General features: G+C 31.0%; 2 protein-coding genes and 1 non-coding gene across 4 annotated transcripts; 2 read left to right on the top strand and 1 right to left on the bottom strand.

Moving 5' to 3' along the window:
• Window positions 1-1,046: 1,046 nt before the first annotated feature.
• On the top strand, window positions 1,047-7,840 carry LOC106079912 (protein FAM221B-like). Its single transcript, XM_013241176.2, has 8 exons — window positions 1,047-1,218; window positions 1,685-1,765; window positions 2,106-2,214; window positions 2,907-3,047; window positions 3,215-3,325; window positions 3,489-3,692; window positions 5,944-6,063; window positions 6,460-7,840. Exons 1-8 carry the CDS (start codon window positions 1,171-1,173, stop codon window positions 6,657-6,659), a joined length of 1,014 nt encoding a protein of 337 aa, XP_013096630.2. The 5' UTR covers window positions 1,047-1,170; the 3' UTR covers window positions 6,660-7,840.
• Window positions 7,841-8,030: 190 nt separating this feature from the next.
• On the bottom strand, window positions 8,031-16,453 carry LOC106079913 (U4/U6.U5 small nuclear ribonucleoprotein 27 kDa protein-like). Of its 2 annotated transcripts, none has more exons than XM_013241177.2 (8): window positions 16,240-16,453; window positions 14,883-14,921; window positions 13,392-13,479; window positions 12,653-12,685; window positions 11,635-11,693; window positions 10,531-10,610; window positions 9,523-9,584; window positions 8,031-8,466 (listed from the first exon to the last, which is right to left on the bottom strand). In XM_013241177.2, the coding sequence occupies exons 1-8, from the start codon at window positions 16,277-16,279 to the stop codon at window positions 8,412-8,414; spliced, it is 456 nt and encodes a 151-aa protein (XP_013096631.1). In that variant the 5' UTR covers window positions 16,280-16,453; the 3' UTR covers window positions 8,031-8,411. The 2 variants fall into 2 exon arrangements, with proteins under 2 accessions (XP_013096631.1, XP_013096632.1); XM_013241178.2 differs by having other exon boundaries at window positions 16,243-16,453.
• Window positions 16,454-16,557: 104 nt separating this feature from the next.
• Trnar-ccu (transfer RNA arginine (anticodon CCU)) lies at window positions 16,558-16,630 on the top strand. The gene has a single exon. It is a non-coding gene; the product is annotated as a tRNA-Arg (tRNA).
• The last annotated feature ends 1,644 nt before the right edge of the window (window positions 16,631-18,274 follow it).

Here is an 18,274-nt window from a genome sequence, read left to right as displayed (position 1 = left end):
GGACACATCTTTTCAATGATGAATCTTTTGAAACACATATGTTATGTGATCCAGCTCACGGGCGAACATCTAGAATTCTAGATTCAGTGCTCATCTTATGCAGCCGGATTTTAAGTTGGTTTAAGATAAATTTCTCATGAATAAGTACTAAGTTCACGGGTTTCTAATAAAAATGGTACACTACCTAGATCTATTTCCTTTTTTTTTTTTTTTTTTTTTTTTTTTGACGTGACCCGCGACACTAAATATCGGAAATTAAAATGGCCCTCCGGCCGAATAAGGTTGAGCAGCGCTGTCCGTCTTTAACTATGTTGCATGTTTACAGCAATGACATATTTATAATAAAATGATATCCAGTAATGAATCCAATCATTCATATCTTTCGATTTAAACACACAAATCACTTACAAATGGCGTATTATGTCATACGTAGCCTATACTAGGACTACTGTAGGCCTACAGTCGAAAAGGATTGCAGAACAATTACCTTCTCATGAATATTTCTGTTGGCTATGTTCAGTGCGCTGTACCATGAAACCTGTTTCTAGCTGTGCATTTTTCTTTTGAAAGCATCAACAACAACATCGTCTTTGACCAAAGCACACAGTTAAATTTAAGCTACCGGTATTTTTAATGCGCGCATATGTATATGTTTTTCTAATTCTGAACTAGGTCTATATGCACAATGTATTTTTAAAAATATGATACAAATTACATATAGGGCATACTTCCCACGCAATTTTTGTCTTTGTTTTAATAACATTTTTTAAAAAGGCCTACTGCAACTATAGGCACTGGATAAAGTGCTCGCTATTTAGTTGCAAAAGTTTGTCAGAAAAGGTTTTTAAAAGATCTAGGCTAGATCTAATTTCTTGGTGGAAATCTTTCAAGAAATAATTAGATTAGTGATTAGGGTGATGTCTTATTCAGTTTAATAATTTTAAAATAGTCACTAATTTTCAGTTTCACACATTGTGTGCATGGTCTCTAGTAAGACGAGTGGAAAGGGAGATAACAATCACCTTCCAATAGTGGTTTGGTTCGCTGTTATTTTCGAAACTATTTTTAAACTTTAGACTTAACGACTCTGTGTTTATAAATGGCTGCACCTACGCTATAAATATTTAATGACATAGTTGATCAGTTGTTTATTTACACAAGACATTAAAAATGAAGAAAACTCAAGCCAGAGGTTCTGTCCATACTTCCAAAGATCAGGTATCTTCAAAATTCTTTATGCTAGTGAACTAGTCATGATAAAGATCTAGATCTATAATCTTTATACTTTATTTTAAAAGCTTCATTTACTCCTTTAGTAATGCCATTTAGAACTTAGAAAATAATAATTAGGCCCACAACACTTCAATCAAGTGCCTGCCTTGAAACATTGGTTGCTGGTTTTCGCAGGATGTGTCCTATTCAACTCCACTTTCTCTTTTTAATATCTTGGGCAATGAGCTTTTGTCTAGTTCTCTCCCACAAATTGACAGTAATTATCTCTCTTAATGTTCTCTACTAATTATTATGTCTTTCCTTTTTCTTTTTATTTCTTTTAATCATTCATTTTGTGTCTGCATTTATTCTTATTCTCATTTAGACCTGTTACCCATAAATATTTATGTTATTATATGTTTTCATTATATTTCTTTTTAAATCATGTAATGTTTTTTTTCTCTGTTTTAAGCAATCAGATACTAAAGGTGCATCAAAACCTTCAAGTTCCACAACTTTAGAAAGAAAATCAAATGCTTCTAGTAAAACAAAGGTTTGTATCTACTAGATCTAGAATTAAAAAAATATTGCGTTTTTTATCATTTTATTTCATTATTTTCCCCAGTAAAATTTGGAATGTAGTTTTACGTTCCCATTTACACAAATGTAAAATGTCTGAAAATATTTTCAATTAAAAATAATAATCTACTACTCACATATTTATGTGAAACTAATTTTATAAAATCTAAATATTTAAAAACAGATTTAGGAAATTTTGATTAACTCTACTTAGCATGCATTTCTTCCTTCATTGTAAACCCTAATAGTTTACATAACATTTATAACTTTATGATAGTTTTAACATTTAGGATAATTTTTTTAATGATGAAAAGGTTGGTACAAGTCAAGCTTTGGCACCTAAAGGTCAGCAAGGGATGATGCAAAAATTACAAAATGCTCAACTTCCCATTAAAAAAGTTGATGGAATGTATGTGCCAGAAGGTGATTTCAAATTACAAAACTAGTGATGTTTTTTTAATCAATAATTTTGTAAACTTCTACATTGTTTTCCTGATGATGACTTGATACCAAATAATTTTTACAATTTTTTAATTAAATGTTAGAAAAGTAATTAATAAGAGCTAGTTCGACAAATTCTTTGACTTAATACCCCAAAAATATATATTTTTTTACGTTTGCTATGGTTGTAGTGAATGTTGAATGTAAATGACATCACAGTGAGGAAAAGACTCAGAATGTTAACATGAATGTCTCTGTTATTGTTAGTATCACTTCAGAATTAAAATTGTTTATGTTTTCTAATTCCATCTTATTATGGGAATAAAAGTCTCATGTTCAGAACAACCTTTTGGTATAAGACAATAAAAACAAAATAAAAACTTCAGATAACCAGATAAAGTTTCTGCACTATATGTTTGTGTATTCTTTATTTAAATTATTGACAAATGAAAAAAAAAATGCAATATAGATTTATTATCAAGGCAACACTTTTATCTTGCTTAACATAAGAGTAAAAATAATTTATTTCTTTTAAAAAATTGTTTACAGAAATGTTTACGTCCATATTTCTGAAAACTTTTCTTACATTCATTTGGTCTGAAGATTTAACTAATTGAAGAGCAGAATTTTAAGAGTCCTCTTCTCATACTTGGTATACAACTTTTACTTTGCAGGCTATAAAATGCGTGTTATAAAGCCAGCAGAGAAATATGATGTTGTTTCAATGGCTAAAGCTATGAATGATGACTTTGCTCCAAAATTAAAAGAACTTTTTGATGTTGAAACAGCTGCAGCCATTCAAGCTCAAAAATCTGGTAAACAAAATACAGAATTAAAATTGTAACTCTAATTAATAATCTTTATACCCAATTATTCACACATAAATGTTATCTAAGTCATAAAAGAGCATTGTATAATTGGTCAAAAAATAATTGCAGTGCATTTTTTAAATTAATTTTTGTTTCTTCAAATCTGTCTAAAGGAATGTACATAGGCTGGAGATGTCCTGATTTCAAGCATGATTGTCAACGTATCTTTCATACTTCTAGATGTTTCTGTGATCATAAATTATCTGAACATGCACAGTATCATGGTAATACTTCTATTTTGTTTTAAGTTGCCATCTAACTAAATCTGTTCTTATAAATTATCATTTTACAAATTACTTTAAATGAAAGAAACTGAAACTTACAACATGCCAACATGTAGTTTTAAAGAAAAAGTCACATAAAATTATTAATTTAATTGTTTTGAAGCAAAGTCTGTGAAAGTGCCTTGCCAAGTGCCAGGTTGTTCTTGCAAAGCATACATGTGGATACCAAACAGGCCAGAGGACATTGGAGAATTTTGGCTTCCAAAAAGGCCTGGTTTTGATGCAACTGCTTGGAGAGCCAAATGTAAATGCAAGCATACCCACAACTTCCATGATCCAAACAGACCACATCGTTGTAAAACTGCTGGTAATTTTCTGTGGTGTTTTCATTAGAAGCTGTAGTATTTTTTTTTTAATCTGTTCAAAATTCACTCAATCATATCTTGCATTACAATTAATGTTATTTTTGAATAAAATTAAAACCTCTGTTTAAATTATTTATATCCTTTAATAATATATATACATTATTAAGTGAAGTAGAAATTGAAGTGATTTCATACTTAGAAAAAGGTCTCCATCACTAAGTTTTTTTAAGCAAGGCAAAATGCAAATTTCGCACCACCATTTGAGAAATATCTTTTTAGAATCAGCACTATTCTATGTAGCCACGGGAAATACTGCATTCTTCATTCATCTTCAGATTTAAAGACAAGCCTTATTATTATTATTATATGTATTGGAAAACTAATCAATGCATTTTGTGTACCTTTTTAATTATCGTAATTATGTAAAATTTTACATTTGTTTGGTTGAGTGCTTAAGAATTTTCGCTAGCAACCATAGTTTTTCAGATGATCAATTGATGATAATTGATGGCTCGCTCTAGATCTACTAGCTAAACCCCACTTAGTTTCAATGATCATTTATTTTTTTGTAAGTAATAATCTTGTAACAAATAATTTAAGGCCCTTTTATATTTAAGATATGCTAAAGATGATATTTAAATTAATCCTTGTTTACTTGAAAGAGAACATTACTTTTTTGTTGGTCACATGATCATAACAAATCATGTGTGATTTAAATTCTAAATTGTTTCTAGATCTACAAGATATTGCATTTTTATGATGCTATATGAAAGTAACAAGTATTTTCTATTATTCTCTCCTATTTTTTAAGATGATAATTTTTCAAGGTTTTAGAAAATATTTTTCTGATGTCTAGTAATGGCAGATGACCATTACCACCAGACCCACTATTCAGCTAATTAATAATTTACATCTTCAGCTGTTTGCATTGCTAGAATTAATTATCACTTAGAAAGTGGCAGATTAAAGTAGGTAATTACTATTATTAAAAAAATATATATTCATTATACTTTGAAAGAAGTCTTAGCAACACATTTTTTTTAGTTTCAATCTTGGTTTTTCAAGCTAAGTCTATGAGACCATAAATCAAAATGGCAGTTCAGGCTATCCTAATAATAATTTTTTTTAATGAAGTGAGAAGATTGATTTTGTGAAAGATTTTTGTAACCTAAACTTATGGTATACTTTTTTTAATGAATATATGTACATATTGTTATAAATAAACTGGCAAAATGGGTAGTGAAAGCACCATGTGTGTGCACCTGACACATACCAATGTACTGCAAGCAGTCAAGCATGTTGAGGAATGGTGATTCAGCAACATATGTATGAACATTGGGCATGCTAATTACCCATGAGATGGTCATGTGATCATCTAGAAAGAACTGGCAACAAGTTTGTGGCATTTCTGTCATTGTCAAGAAGGCCTTCAAGGCTCTTTATAAAGAGAGAGTGGCATATCTATGGTCCAGTACAAGTCCACTACAGCAGTACGATTCAATTAGATGTTTTGTGTTGCCAATGGTACAGTAATTGGCTGTTAATTTATTAGACTCAGTAAAGTATCTCACTGTGTCGAACCCTGGACCTAAGTCTATGGATGTTATTCTTGCTCATTATGCTGTTAAATAATTATTTTTATGAAACTTATTTAGTTTTTTTTCCATCCATCTTTGAACATTGGTAAAATATTTTTTACACATATTTCGTGATTGCCTGTTTATTGAAGATACATTAAATTGTGCCATGGCATTTAGACATAGGAAAGAGAATTTAAATTGACCACTGGCAGACAACGGGTCTGTGCTGGAGGTGGCAAAATATGTAGAACAGGTTACAGCTAGGACTGCAAAGCCATGTGAAATATTGCACTCCTCCTAAATCTTCAGACTCGAAGACAAGCCTTGCATATAGATTGTGCATTAGAAAAAAATTACTTAAGATGTTATGTAATAGGTTTTAAAATTTTGTTGAATTTTCATGAATTTAAATAACACTAATTATGCAAAAATGAGACTTGTGTGTTGTATATTTTTAAAGTTACAGCCCTCCAAACATGGGGTCAAAACAATTTCCCTTTTTCACATCTTAAAAAATTAATTTAGTTGTCCTAATTCTAAGAAAAGTGCAAAGATATTAGAAAAATGTAATAGTGGTATACATTTTAAATTATGATGAAAAATATCAGTTTGGCGTACCTAGTGTATGTTAGTGAACAATTATAAAATGTGTTAATCTTTTTGTCACTTCTAGGTTGTCCCTGCTTTGGATTTCATTCAGACTTTCTTTGTGCAGCATGTGACAGACACTGGGAAGAGCATCAGACATTTTTTGATTCTGAACAATCCCGAAGAGAACAGGGATTACCTGTTGGTGAGATATTTGCTCTTGCAATATCTCTAGATACGTCTTAGTAGAAGCAGATGGTGACTTCAAAGGCTTTGATAGATACTATGAGTTAAATTTTGCTATCAAAACTACATTTTGAAATTATTAGTTTTTTTAAGAGCCAAATAACTAATCTTTAGTTAAACATTGAAGCTGTTTATCTGGAGAAATAGATTTTAGGAAAACCCTTTTCTCTTTATTCTCTCAAACTCAGAAACTGTTTTTCTTTTTTTCTTCTCAACTATTGGGTCACCTGGAATAAGCTGAAAAGTTCTCCTATTTATAATATACATTGCTCTAGAAATTTAAACTGAAAATATTGTAACTATAAATTTTCATTTTTTATACATGATAAAAATTACAAATTGCTTATTACCACAGGAACTGACTGGCTGCCATTTGCTGAGATGCCTGACCTACGTAACATAGCCCTGTCTGGAAATGAATATGATGATAGCAAATTTCTGGAGCTGAGACAGTTTGATGCTATCCCATCTAATGCTATCACAGGCAATGATCAACCTGTTCAATTGAAAGGCAACAGAGAAGGCGGAACTGGTTTCAAGCCTGTTTATGACTAAACTTTGTCTCTCAAACTTATTGGAAATGCAGGGTTTTATTAATTAGTTTCATTTTGGACTTTTTATTTTAAGTCTATATTTACTCATAAAAAAAATTAATATGCAGTAAAAAAAACAACCTGATAATAAATACTTATATTTATACTTGTAATAATGTAGGTATTTTATTTTTTCATATTATATCATATAATTTTTTTACAATAGCTATTTGAATGAAGTAAAAAAAAAATATCTTGAACTTTTGATAAGTAGTCTACGCATTTGATCAAATGTACCAAAGATTATGAACTGAAAGTATATAGATCTGCCACTGTGATTGTTCATAGCATTACTTTATTTTTTTTTTTTACATTTTTTAGAAAATTAACTGTGTAGGTTTTAAAATATTAAGTATTAATAAGTATTAAAATGTTGCCAAAAGTATTAGCAAATGACAATTTTAATACCAGGCACAATTATATAAATGGACAAAATTGTATTGCGTATCATTTGTGATCTAAAGCTAAAACCTGTGATATTTATTTGTAACTGATCTATTTATAGTACAATGTTCATATATTTGTAAATGTTTTAAAATTTGAATTAACTTACCTAAACTTTTCATTGTTGGTAAGTGGAAATGACTGATTATCTATTAGTTAAATAAAAAAAATTAAACTAAAACAAAAATAATTCTGTTCTGCTTTCTAATAGAACTATCAAGTCTTTCCTAAATTACACTGTTTTACAATTTCAGAATTGAAATGAGACACTAATTGATGACTCTCATAAGCTGAAAGAAAAATAAAACTACCAGAGTATTAGTTGACTTCAGTGTTTATGTAAAAGTTTGACATTCTCCAACTACAGAAATAAATGAAGACATTAAAAAGTATAAGCATAACCATAGTGTAAAATTAATGTTTAAGTTTTTTGATTTGCAGCTGATGAAACTAATGTAGCATAATAATCTCAGTGATTTGGTCATTTAGTAAATAATCAGCAGCAAAACGAACCATGCAGCAATTATAAACCATTATGCATACCTTATATAACAAAGGCTGTATTTTATTTTGTCACAAAGCAATGTCTACTGAATTGATTTAAGTGTTCGTTTCAACATCTGAACCGCTTAGTGATAGCTTTTCTTTGGTTCTTCATATACTTTTATGAGGTGTTTATAAAAAAAAAAAAAGGCAAAATACATATTCAAATTGAACATAAAAAAATGTTGACATTCCAAGGAAGTACCATTATTTTGTGTTGTTGTTTAATGTACTATTGTATTTACTTGGATTTCAAATCTTTCTTTCTAGCACTACACTTCTATACAGGTTTCTGGTTTGTATCACTCAATTTCAACACCATTGAATAATTTGAAAAGATTTAGAATAAAAATATTGAACTTTTATTGCAAAATCATTCTCATGAAACATTACAGCTACTTACTGCAGAACATGCAATGACCAAACATACTCTTTCATAGATCAATCAAATTTCTTGCGTACCATACAGATCATTTCTAAATAAACCATTATATAATTTAACATTGCTAATACCATTAGCAATTGACTATTTTAATGTCAGGTCCAACTATAACAACAAAAATATGCCAGCAAAGTGAAGGTGATTAACACATATGAAAAAAATGTCTCCTTTGTATTCAGTATAAAGAAACAACACAACATGCTTTGAAAACAAGAGAAACTTTTTAAAAGTGAAATGTCCTTTAACCAGATTTACACGCATACACAATAAAGATCCTAATAAATTCTATGCTACAAAATCAAGTGGTCTGTTAAAGCCTCCACGTCGGTTCATGTACTGCCTAGAAAGAAAAAAAAAAGGACCATAATGTATGTGATGATCTATAATAATATTAAATAGAAGCACAAATCTTAAAATAAACAACAAATCTATAGCACTTTATAAAACAAACAAACAAAAATCGGTCAGAGACTAATATTAATGTTAACTTTTTTTCTCTCTGACATCCTGTTCCTAAAAGTATTAGACCATGATGTAGAAAGGTGTATTGTCACAAGCTTATGGTTAGGGTTAGGGTTAGGGTTATTAAATTAGCATTTAAAAATTGTCTATAGCAAAATAAAAACGGGATTAAAAAAAAAATTATTTTTGATTTACTGTAAGGTTTCCCGGCCAAACTGGCAGGTTTTTGTCATTAGTTTACCATATTCAATAGCTATTGCTAATTTTGAACATTTGAGTTCAGCAGCTGTTTTTTTAAATACAAAACATTAAGTTAAAAAAAAAATAAAAAGGACTATACTCCTTGAATTTTATTTTGCCCTTATTTAAATCTATAATTGAATTATTAGAATATGTTTTCCGTTAATAGATGTGACCTTCTATCAGCTCAAGTGTAGAACAGCAAGTGTTAAGAAAAATAAAGCTAGCATACTCAATGACAATTTCTAGGTCATGGATAGATTTTAAATGCTAATTCCCTATAAGATTATTTGTGACAATGTACATGAATATGGTTATCCTTTTTAATTTAACAAAAGAAACAGAGAAACTATTTAAGCCTTGATTATGAGTTAAGCATTTGGCAACTTTCATTGGTTTATGTACATTGACTTTAATAATCTATCAGTAAATTTGTCTTGCAATAACTTATGTTATGTAAGACATCAGGGACAGTGTTAACTATTCAAAAACAAAAAAATTTGTTTGATTTGCCATTTTTTTTGTTTGACTGGAAGGCTTCCTTTTATTTGCAGCCAGTGCCCAGGAAAAAGGAGGGGGGGGGGGGGGGGGGGAAGAGAGGAAGGTAACTTATTTTCACAAGTCTAACAAGTATTAATATAAAAGTGGTCACATTTACTATCTAGAAAGACATTATTTGAACAGAACAACTAACCTGTATCTCCTTTTTCTTTGTAAATTCACAGCTGATACATCATTCCCCTCTACCTTCTTACCCTATATTAAAAGGTAAGCAATGAAAATAGAAAATATCATTCAGAAATGGCTTGTGAGATTTTTATGTCTTATGTGGGTAAAGTAAATTTTTGTCACTGATCTAGATATCAAAAAAAAATAAAAACATTTAAGTGTATATCACTTATGTAATCATTATCTGGAAGCGCTGTGGCTGAGTGGTAAATCGCTTGGCTTCCGAACCAAAGGTCCCGGGTTAGAATCCTGGTGAACACAAGAATTTTTAATTTCGGGATATCTGGGTGCCTCTGAGTCCACACAGCTCTAATGGGTGCCTGACATTAGTTGGGGAAAAGCGCTGTTGGTCATTGTGCTGGCCACATGACACCCTCGTTAACAGTAGGTCACAGAAACAGATGACCTTTACATCATCTGCCCTATGGACCACAATGTCTGAAAGGGAACTTAACTAATCATTATCTAATTTAAGTTTTGGTGGCTGCCTGGTTGTGTGGTATGCACTCTGGATTGTTGTTCCAATGGTTCAAGTTGTGAACCTTGCCTACTACGATCATGCAGGAGGTTTGGGCTAAGTTGTAATAATCTTCAATTTTGAAGGAACATCTAACAACAAAACAATAACTTTATTTAGAAACTTTAGAGGGTAATTAAAATTATTATTAATAACTCAAGTTATTACACTTTTTTTTTGCCAACTTGTATATAAAAAAAACTTTGGGGGGGGGGGGGGGGGCCTAGCTATGTGGTTATCATTTTTCTGACTAATGTTTGGGATGAGCTTGTACGCTGTCCTATCATCCCCTGATGTCCTTGAATAAAAATTGTTTCTTTTTAAAAGGTTATTTTTTCTTATAATGAAAAAAAAAATAAATCTTTGTTTTTCAAACAAAATTAAAAGGCAGCAATTTGTAAATGAACATTTTGTCTAAGGCTTAACAATTAATACATTTTTAGCACATATGCTTACTTTTGAAGAGTCAAAATTTGCAAAGCCCATTAATTTCATCATATTCAGTTGCTCCTCGTCTAAACCAGCTAGCTTTGTTTCTATAAAAATAAACAAAATCAGTCAGCAACTTTTATTATCTACAGTAACAGATTATATAGATAACAGTAGGAAGTCATTAAAAAAAAAATCTAAACATGTCATGAGCTAATGATACAGAGAAAATCAAACATCATAAAGAAATCTAAACATTTATTTCACCGGTTGACCTCACAATTGAGTTACCTTTGATTCACAAGTATATACAGTTTTGTCACATTCTACAATTGGTTTAGAAGATTCTGTCTAGCTCCTGCAACTTTTGCATTACTAATATAACTTACATATGTGCAACTAACAAGAATCAATTTCTGATCAGGTTTTAAGATAAAATAATAATGTTTAGCAACTATTAAAACAAAAAAAGTAATAATGCTGATTTAATTTTGGAAAGCTAGTTACATCCCCATGAAGTTTTAATGTTTTTTAAGTATTGTTACCACAATTTGCATTGTAAATAGTTATTGAATTTTTTTAGGTTTTTAAAAAGTAAGCAAAATATTAGATCAGCTTATTAACTGTTGACAGAGTAAGTACAGCGTATTGTTTTTTAGTCTAACATTAAGGCAGGCTACATTTGATAATGCAAATTTTTTCTCATTTAATCCAGATAAAAAGTTTATCGCTATGAGGATTATTAATTAATGTTCCTATGTCTGTGAATGTTTTTGACTGCAGCTTTTCTTTTAGTCTCAATTGTGTTCAGCAGCCTTGATAAAACTTCTACAGCTGTCTCTTTTGAAAAAATTTAGTTGCCTCTATACCAGAGAGGGCTACTTGATGTCTTAGTTGATCTTTTAAGATGTCCTCCTTTCAGCTTGTCAAAAAGAGGGATAGGTGTCCTGTTTTTTTTGTTGTTGTCAATCAGTTATGAATACACTCACAAAGTACAATTTATTTTGTTAACTTGCTAAAAAATGTTGTCATGCTTTTCTACTTCTGGCTATATTTGTAAATAAATAGTTCTATGTCATAACCTAAAGATAAAACTATCAACTGATGTAGTTGTAAACTTAGAGATATTACCATCAACTGCTGTAGCATCTGAGGCTGTGGAATTTTTTTTGTCAGACTTGCTGTTTTCACTGAAAACAAAATAAGAATAGAATTATTATAAAAAAAAAATTTAAAAAGTTACTTTTAGACCTACTAAAATTTAAATGCTGTGTGTTAAAAAAAGGAGTCTTAATTATTTCACAGTCGCAGGGTATTGCCTCTACTGGTAGACAACTAGGGTCTCTAGCAATCGCCAATTTTGGGTTGTTTCATTTACACATGCACTGCTAGTTTTTAAAGAACTATTTATACCTTTACAAACTCTGACCTAAGAGAGCGAAGTTGAAGCTATTTTTAGGTGTTTATTTAGCCTACAATAATGTAACATACTTAGGCTAATGCATAGGCTTTTATTCAATATGATAAAATTTAATGGGAATATTAATGTTGCATCTGTAGAATAAAGAAATAATGTTTGAGGTAAGTGATTTAGAGCCAATTGAGACAGTAGTGAAAACGAAGAAATAATCAATGCTAGATCTAGTATTAATTATGTTAGATGTTGTCAAACGGAGATCGGATGGCAACTAAATCTGACGTGATATTTTAATGTTTCTGAGCTCTGCTGGACTATTTATGAATTGAAACATAATGCTAATCCCTAAGTCTATTTTTCTCTACTATAAAAAGAAGAGTTTTCTTTAGTTTGTTTTTTTCTGTAAATTTAATCAAAAGATTTTTTTAATTTTTTTTAAATAACAGATACAGAGTTATATCCCTTCTCTTAGGGACGGGGGAGACAACTGCTTAATGGTAAAATAAATAAAGGAAAAATTTGGATAAACACTTAATTTGTTACAGAAAAGTTTTGTTTTGGGGGGAGGGGTCTATTTTTTTTAAAAGTCTAATCCCAAATTTACTAATGGTTTTGAAATTTAGAACCCCATTTTAAAAAAATGTCCTTTTGTATTAAGAAAAATTGATCTTCTCTCTTTAATAAAAAACAAACAAATTATCAGAATTAAACAGATATAATATCCAAACTTACATTTCTTTTGACCTCTTTGGTGGTGTAGGAGACCTTGAAGTAATAAAAAAAAAATAACTGTTAAAATTACATCACAGTGAATATTTCTAAATTCTGTTAATTTAACAATTAATATAGATGAAGCCAACACACACTTCCACACAAAATAGGTTATCAAAAAAATATGTTCAGATATATTTGAACTTCTTGATAACTGCACTCTTGTTACCAAGAAATGTAGAGATTGTGATGGTATGTACCAATTGTTTTCTGAACTATTTTAGAGTACACACATCATCACTATTTAGATAAAAAGTAAATATTTTGTTGAATAGAATTTTAAATTGATTATTATGTGTAGGAAAGAAATACAGATACAGCCAAACATTGATATGTTAAGAATCTTTGAACAATTGCTAGACTGTCATTGTATCCTAGATTTATTAGGACAATTTGCCTTAAAAATTTTACATATTGTTTTTATGATTTTTATAATGCAATAGCTCAGTTTAAGAGAGTGTATGGAGTCGATGAATATAGCCCATGAAACTTCTACTCTCATGTGTACTATGAGAGGTATGAATACGAAATTGATATAACTGCTAAGAATAACTTATATATTTTAAAGATATACTAGGAAAAAAAAAAAAAAGATAGGCCTAACAATACATTTCTTAAATCCTGAAATTTTTGCATTAACCATTATATTTGTTGTTCTACAGTTATGAACAATTTAAAGATATGAGTAAATTAGATTCACCTCCTTCGAGGTGAATTTGACCTGGACCTGTGTCTTGGTGGAGAAGCTCGATGTCTAGGTGAACGAGATCTACTTCTTTTCTTCCGATCTAATAAAAAAAAATGAATTTAATTGTTTATTGTTTTTATATGAACATGAGTAAACTAAATATTTTTATTTATAATAATCTCTATAATATTTAAAATAATAATGAAGACAGAGACCAAGTCCCCAAATATTGATCATTTTCATTAGGTGGTCAAAATCTAGCCACACTTTGGCCTTGAAAAAAAACCCTGCAGCTCTTATAAGTCACTTCTTCTTCTATTCAATGGATACCAGCTCATATACAACTAGAAGGAAATGAGAAGGCTGACACACTCGCCAAGAGTGGGAGAACTAACTCACAAATAAACTCTGCACTCTATCCAGAAGAATTGAAGAAATTAATTGTAAATAAAATAAATGAGATGAGCTCTCATCCAAATCACAAGAAAGATGACGCTTACTATAAGCTATCCCAACAAGATCAACGTCTAATCTTTCGACTCAGGACCGGACACAACAGAATGCGACAACACATGTACCGGAAGCTCAAAACTGGAACCAGTGAAATCTGCCCATGTGGAGTATCACAAGAGAATGCAGAGCACGTCCTCCAAAACTGCTCTCTTTACCAAGAGGCCCGTATAAGACACTGACCCCAAAACACCCCAATAGAAAGAAAACTATATGGAGAGCTCCCTGATTTGGAAACCACTGCGCAGTTCATCTCATGCATTGGTCTAGTCATCTGAACGCTCCAACATAACAATGAGAATGCTGCTGAGCTGTGAGCTCTTTTGCAGACTGTGCCAAGGAAAAATAAAGTGCTGTTTTCTTCAGTTGTTCAGCAGTGCCATACAGAGTGTTGTTTACCATCACAAAAGAAATACAAGACACCGATAGCAAAGACAAACAGACACAAACACTCTTTTGTTCCCCTGGCAATCAAATCATTAAATAAGAACAATCTGGTATAATAAACTTTGTCACATGTAAATTATGAGTGAGTCTGGTGTGAATGTACACGTTGGTTTCTTATAGTTATAATGTTTTTTGTTTGGTGTAATGCACAAATTGTAAGACTAATTTCCATACGGATAATAAAGATTATTATTATTATTATTATATTGGTAGTAGGGTCTGCCTAAGGTGGATTTGGAAGGGGTATTAAAAGAGGATGGTTTACTGTTTCATACAGGTAGGTATTCATTTTGTTAAGATGATAATTTAACAGAGGGGTAAGTCCTGTTTTTAGTTGAAAGATTGTAGATTGCTCTTTGTGGGGAGGAAGTTAATACTGTCCAGTTTGTTTGGCAAGGTCAATTCTTAGTACATGCCTATGTTTCATGATGCCCATTGGTTGATCCACTCCTCTTTGTGATTGTTGTACAAGTCATAAACTCAACTTCTACGAAGAACACACCCTATTTTACAAATTTACATTTAATATTCAATACTTATACTTACGCCTGCGATCCCTAGAACGTGACCTAGAACGCCTTCGATCTGTTGGATAAATCATTAAAAACTGAATGTTAGAAGTGAGTTCTTTGATTGCATAATTTTGAAACAATAAAAATTTATTTTCAAATGTAAACATTTCGATGGTCATCATACCTTTAAATAAAATGTCTACCAAAGAGAATATAGACTTTAAAAACTTAGCTTTAACTAAATAACAATTTTTTTTTTCTTCAATGATCTAAGATAAATAAAATTTCTCATGAAATATTCAGGTTCAACATATTTTTAATTTCTAATACAGATGATCTTTTGTAGTATAGTACAGGTTAGGATAGCCATTCTTGCCTAAATAGCTGAATCCTATATATATTCTTTCTATATAAATCTAGATCTATCTAGTAGGTCTAGATCTAGGCATTTAACTTCATTCAATGTACCAAGCCAACTCCAAACATTTGCCCATTTATTCTCTATAAAAAAAATATAAAAAGTTCATTAACATTGACGTCCAAAACTGGCTGTTTGAAATAAATTTTGGTAAGAAAATCGTAATTTCATTCAAACACCCTATTAATTTTTTTTTTTATGGAATCAAACAACTTGGCTTATGATAAATAAAGCTTTATTAAATTAGTAAACAAAAAACACAAACATTCAACACACATCTAATCATGCAAACATAAAATAAGACTAAAAATCTGTGTAGAAATCACGATCCCAGTGACCTAATTTTGGTAGAATAAGTGTGTTCATATTTTTATTTTTTGTGTTCGTATGTATGCATAATTTGAAAACATCTTAATAATTTCATGTGAGGGGCTATGCCTGGGGATCTTAAAATTTAGTTAATGTTAATATAGAATTAAATTAGTTTATTGATGCCTAAATATAGAGACTGTCGGATATAAATCATGGCAATCATGCTGTGGGTCAAATTTGTCTGAATTAAATTTGACCTTAAACTTAAATATAATATCAAATATAGGTTAGGGGTACAAATATAACTTTATAAGTAGTCATCCTTATTCTTCGCCTTAAACTAAAGAAGATTTTGATAGTTCATTTTCTTTATAATTAGTCTATATATATGACATAATAATAATAAATATGTCAAACCATTGTGACTGTCAAATAATGCACTGTCAAAGTCAAACTTTGACATTTTGGCTTATAGTTATAGGTGTCCGAATAGCATATACTACTCTATTCTATAACTTAAACTATTGAATTGATTGATTATTTGATAAATCATAAATTTAAATAATAAAAATTAAAATAATTATCTTATTCATCTTATACTTATTCATTGTAATTTTGTTTATTTTATTTATTGTTGAATTTGATTGAATAAAACAACAACCTCTTTTTGATGGTGGTGATCTGCTTCTGCTGCGTGGCATGTCAAATTAAAATCAGAAAAAAATGTAATGTATCTATAAAATCTAGATTCTAGTGACTTTTTTGTAGGCTAAAATAATCAAGATCTACATCTAGATCTAGATCAGTAGATCTAAATGATTAGATGTTTGCATTCGACAATCCTAAGAGTCGGAAGTTTATAAGCTTAACTTTTTTTTTCCTCCAAACAAAAACGAATATCCGGATCATTTTTTTTCTTTTTAATGAAAGTGATCTAATTTTAGATTTAAATAACTTAATTTTTATTCTCTGTTACATCGCCTCCGTGGCCTAATGGATAAGGCATCGGCCTCCTAAGCCGGGGATTGCGGGTTCGAGTCCCGTCGGAGGTGTTCATTTTTTTTTTCCATTTAATTAAGCCCTTTGTGAATTTATTAGTGAATTTATGTATTTCCCCGCTGCGGGTAAGAAGAAGAAACCGTGTCTCATATTCTTTTCAACTGCCCTAGACTTGCTGAACTCCGTCTCGAAATGTCTGGGAAACCAAAAATTCTCGACCTGTATGATGACATGTTCGCACAACGCAATCACCGGCTTAGGAGGCCGATGCCTTATCCATTGCAAACACTCAAAACAGCAGGGTTTTTGTCCATGGCTTTTGCAAGAGAGGATTTGAGCCTCTCAAGCCCTCACTCAAATGGGATTTGATGATGATGATGATGATTTATTTAAACGAGATTTAATTTGTAATCATCACCTCAAGAATTGGACAGCCAAATTCAAGTTCATGGGAAATGAATATGTACATGAGTTTACGAAGGAGCAGCTCAGCAGTAGTCACTCTCTTAATTACGTTAAGTTGGATAAAGAACATATTGTAGCCATAAGGAAAAAAAAAACGGAAATTTGTGTTATCTATCATTTAAAAAAGCTAAATCTCGTATTGAACAGAGACTTTATGTTGTTGATTTTTTTGGGTGTGCTTTTTGAAAAATTGCATCTCTGAACAATATTCTTTGGCAATATCATCTGTGTAAGATGAGACTAGGAACATGGTGGCATCATATAACCTTTTGCAGTTTGCTCTTAAAATGAAACTGAGCATTAAGACTGAAACATGTTAATAATTTACTTTTTTTTTATCCCTGTAAAATCTGTCATGTAATCGGTAGTTCGGTAAAATTTTGATTTCGAAAATCTTCTCTGCATCTTGAAGTATCTCTTCACTGTAGTCAGCGGTAGGTTTATCAAATAGTCTATTAACTTTCAGAAATCGATTGGGGTGGGGGTTAGGGGGGGGGGGAACTGGATCAACATTCCAAGGTTGAGTTACTTCAGAAGCCCCATTTTTACACTTTCCAAGTCATTTCTCAAATAACTTACTCCACTATAGCCTAGTTCTTCTCCAGTTGACGCATCGCTTTGTGTAGCTATTGCTCTGCTCATTTCCCAACATTTATTGATACACAACTCTTACAGTTTGTACTCGACAGTATGCAGAATAGGAACCTCTATCGAAATGTTACGAATTTCCCCTAAGTGTGCAGCTTCCGGGGGTTCTTTTTTTATCTGTATAGGGGATTATAGCATCTTTAGTAGGCCTACATCTGACACACTGACACACAGTCAGAGAAAATATAATAACAAATGAATTGTAAACAAAAACCAGGAGAGTTAATGCTTTTATGAGTATAGATAAAACAAGGTGGGCTAATGGCAAACGCTGATGTTTTCAGACGTAGGCATCGTAGGTCTTCTTCTTATATAATACAGACGTTACTTCAAAAAAGAAGATGATTACGTCCTACGCGTCATGCATTTAGTCATGCATATTAACCAATGACTTAAATTCTGCCAAGTCACTGGTTTTCCTGGCTAGCTCAGGCAACCCATTCCATGCTCTAATAGCACTAGGGAAGAAGGAGTATTTGTACAAATTTGTCCTAGCATATGGGACGTGTACAGTAGTAGGACCAATATCCTACTTTAGGCTATACTTAATTACATCAATAGTTGAAATGCAAACCAGTCCGTCG

Source organism: Biomphalaria glabrata, chromosome 1, assembly GCF_947242115.1.
Source record: "Biomphalaria glabrata chromosome 1, xgBioGlab47.1, whole genome shotgun sequence".
Taxonomy (NCBI): Eukaryota; Metazoa; Mollusca; class Gastropoda; family Planorbidae; genus Biomphalaria; species Biomphalaria glabrata.
The sequence above is the reverse complement of the archived record's forward strand: the minus strand, read 5'-3'. Positions and strand labels throughout refer to the sequence as shown.

What these genes read in the sequence shown, in the direction of transcription:
- LOC106079913 (XM_013241177.2), bottom strand. Translation starts at nt 16,279, where the DNA reads ATGCCACGCAGCAGAAGCAGATCACCACCATCAAAAAGAG. An exon ending in TCAAATTCACCTCGAAGGAG is followed by an intron (nt 12,686 to 13,391) that starts GTGAATCTAATT and finishes TATTACTTCAAG; the next exon opens with GTCTCCTACACCACCAAAGA. An exon ending in CAAAGAAAAAGGAGATACAG is followed by an intron (nt 8,467 to 9,522) that starts GTTAGTTGTTCT and finishes TTTTCTTTCTAG; the next exon opens with GCAGTACATGAACCGACGTG.
- LOC106079912 (XM_013241176.2), top strand. Translation starts at nt 1,171, where the DNA reads ATGAAGAAAACTCAAGCCAGAGGTTCTGTCCATACTTCCAAAGATCAG. An exon ending in ATGCTTCTAGTAAAACAAAG is followed by an intron (nt 1,766 to 2,105) that starts GTTTGTATCTAC and finishes AATGATGAAAAG; the next exon opens with GTTGGTACAAGTCAAGCTTT. An exon ending in CATTCAAGCTCAAAAATCTG is followed by an intron (nt 3,048 to 3,214) that starts GTAAACAAAATA and finishes ATCTGTCTAAAG; the next exon opens with GAATGTACATAGGCTGGAGA.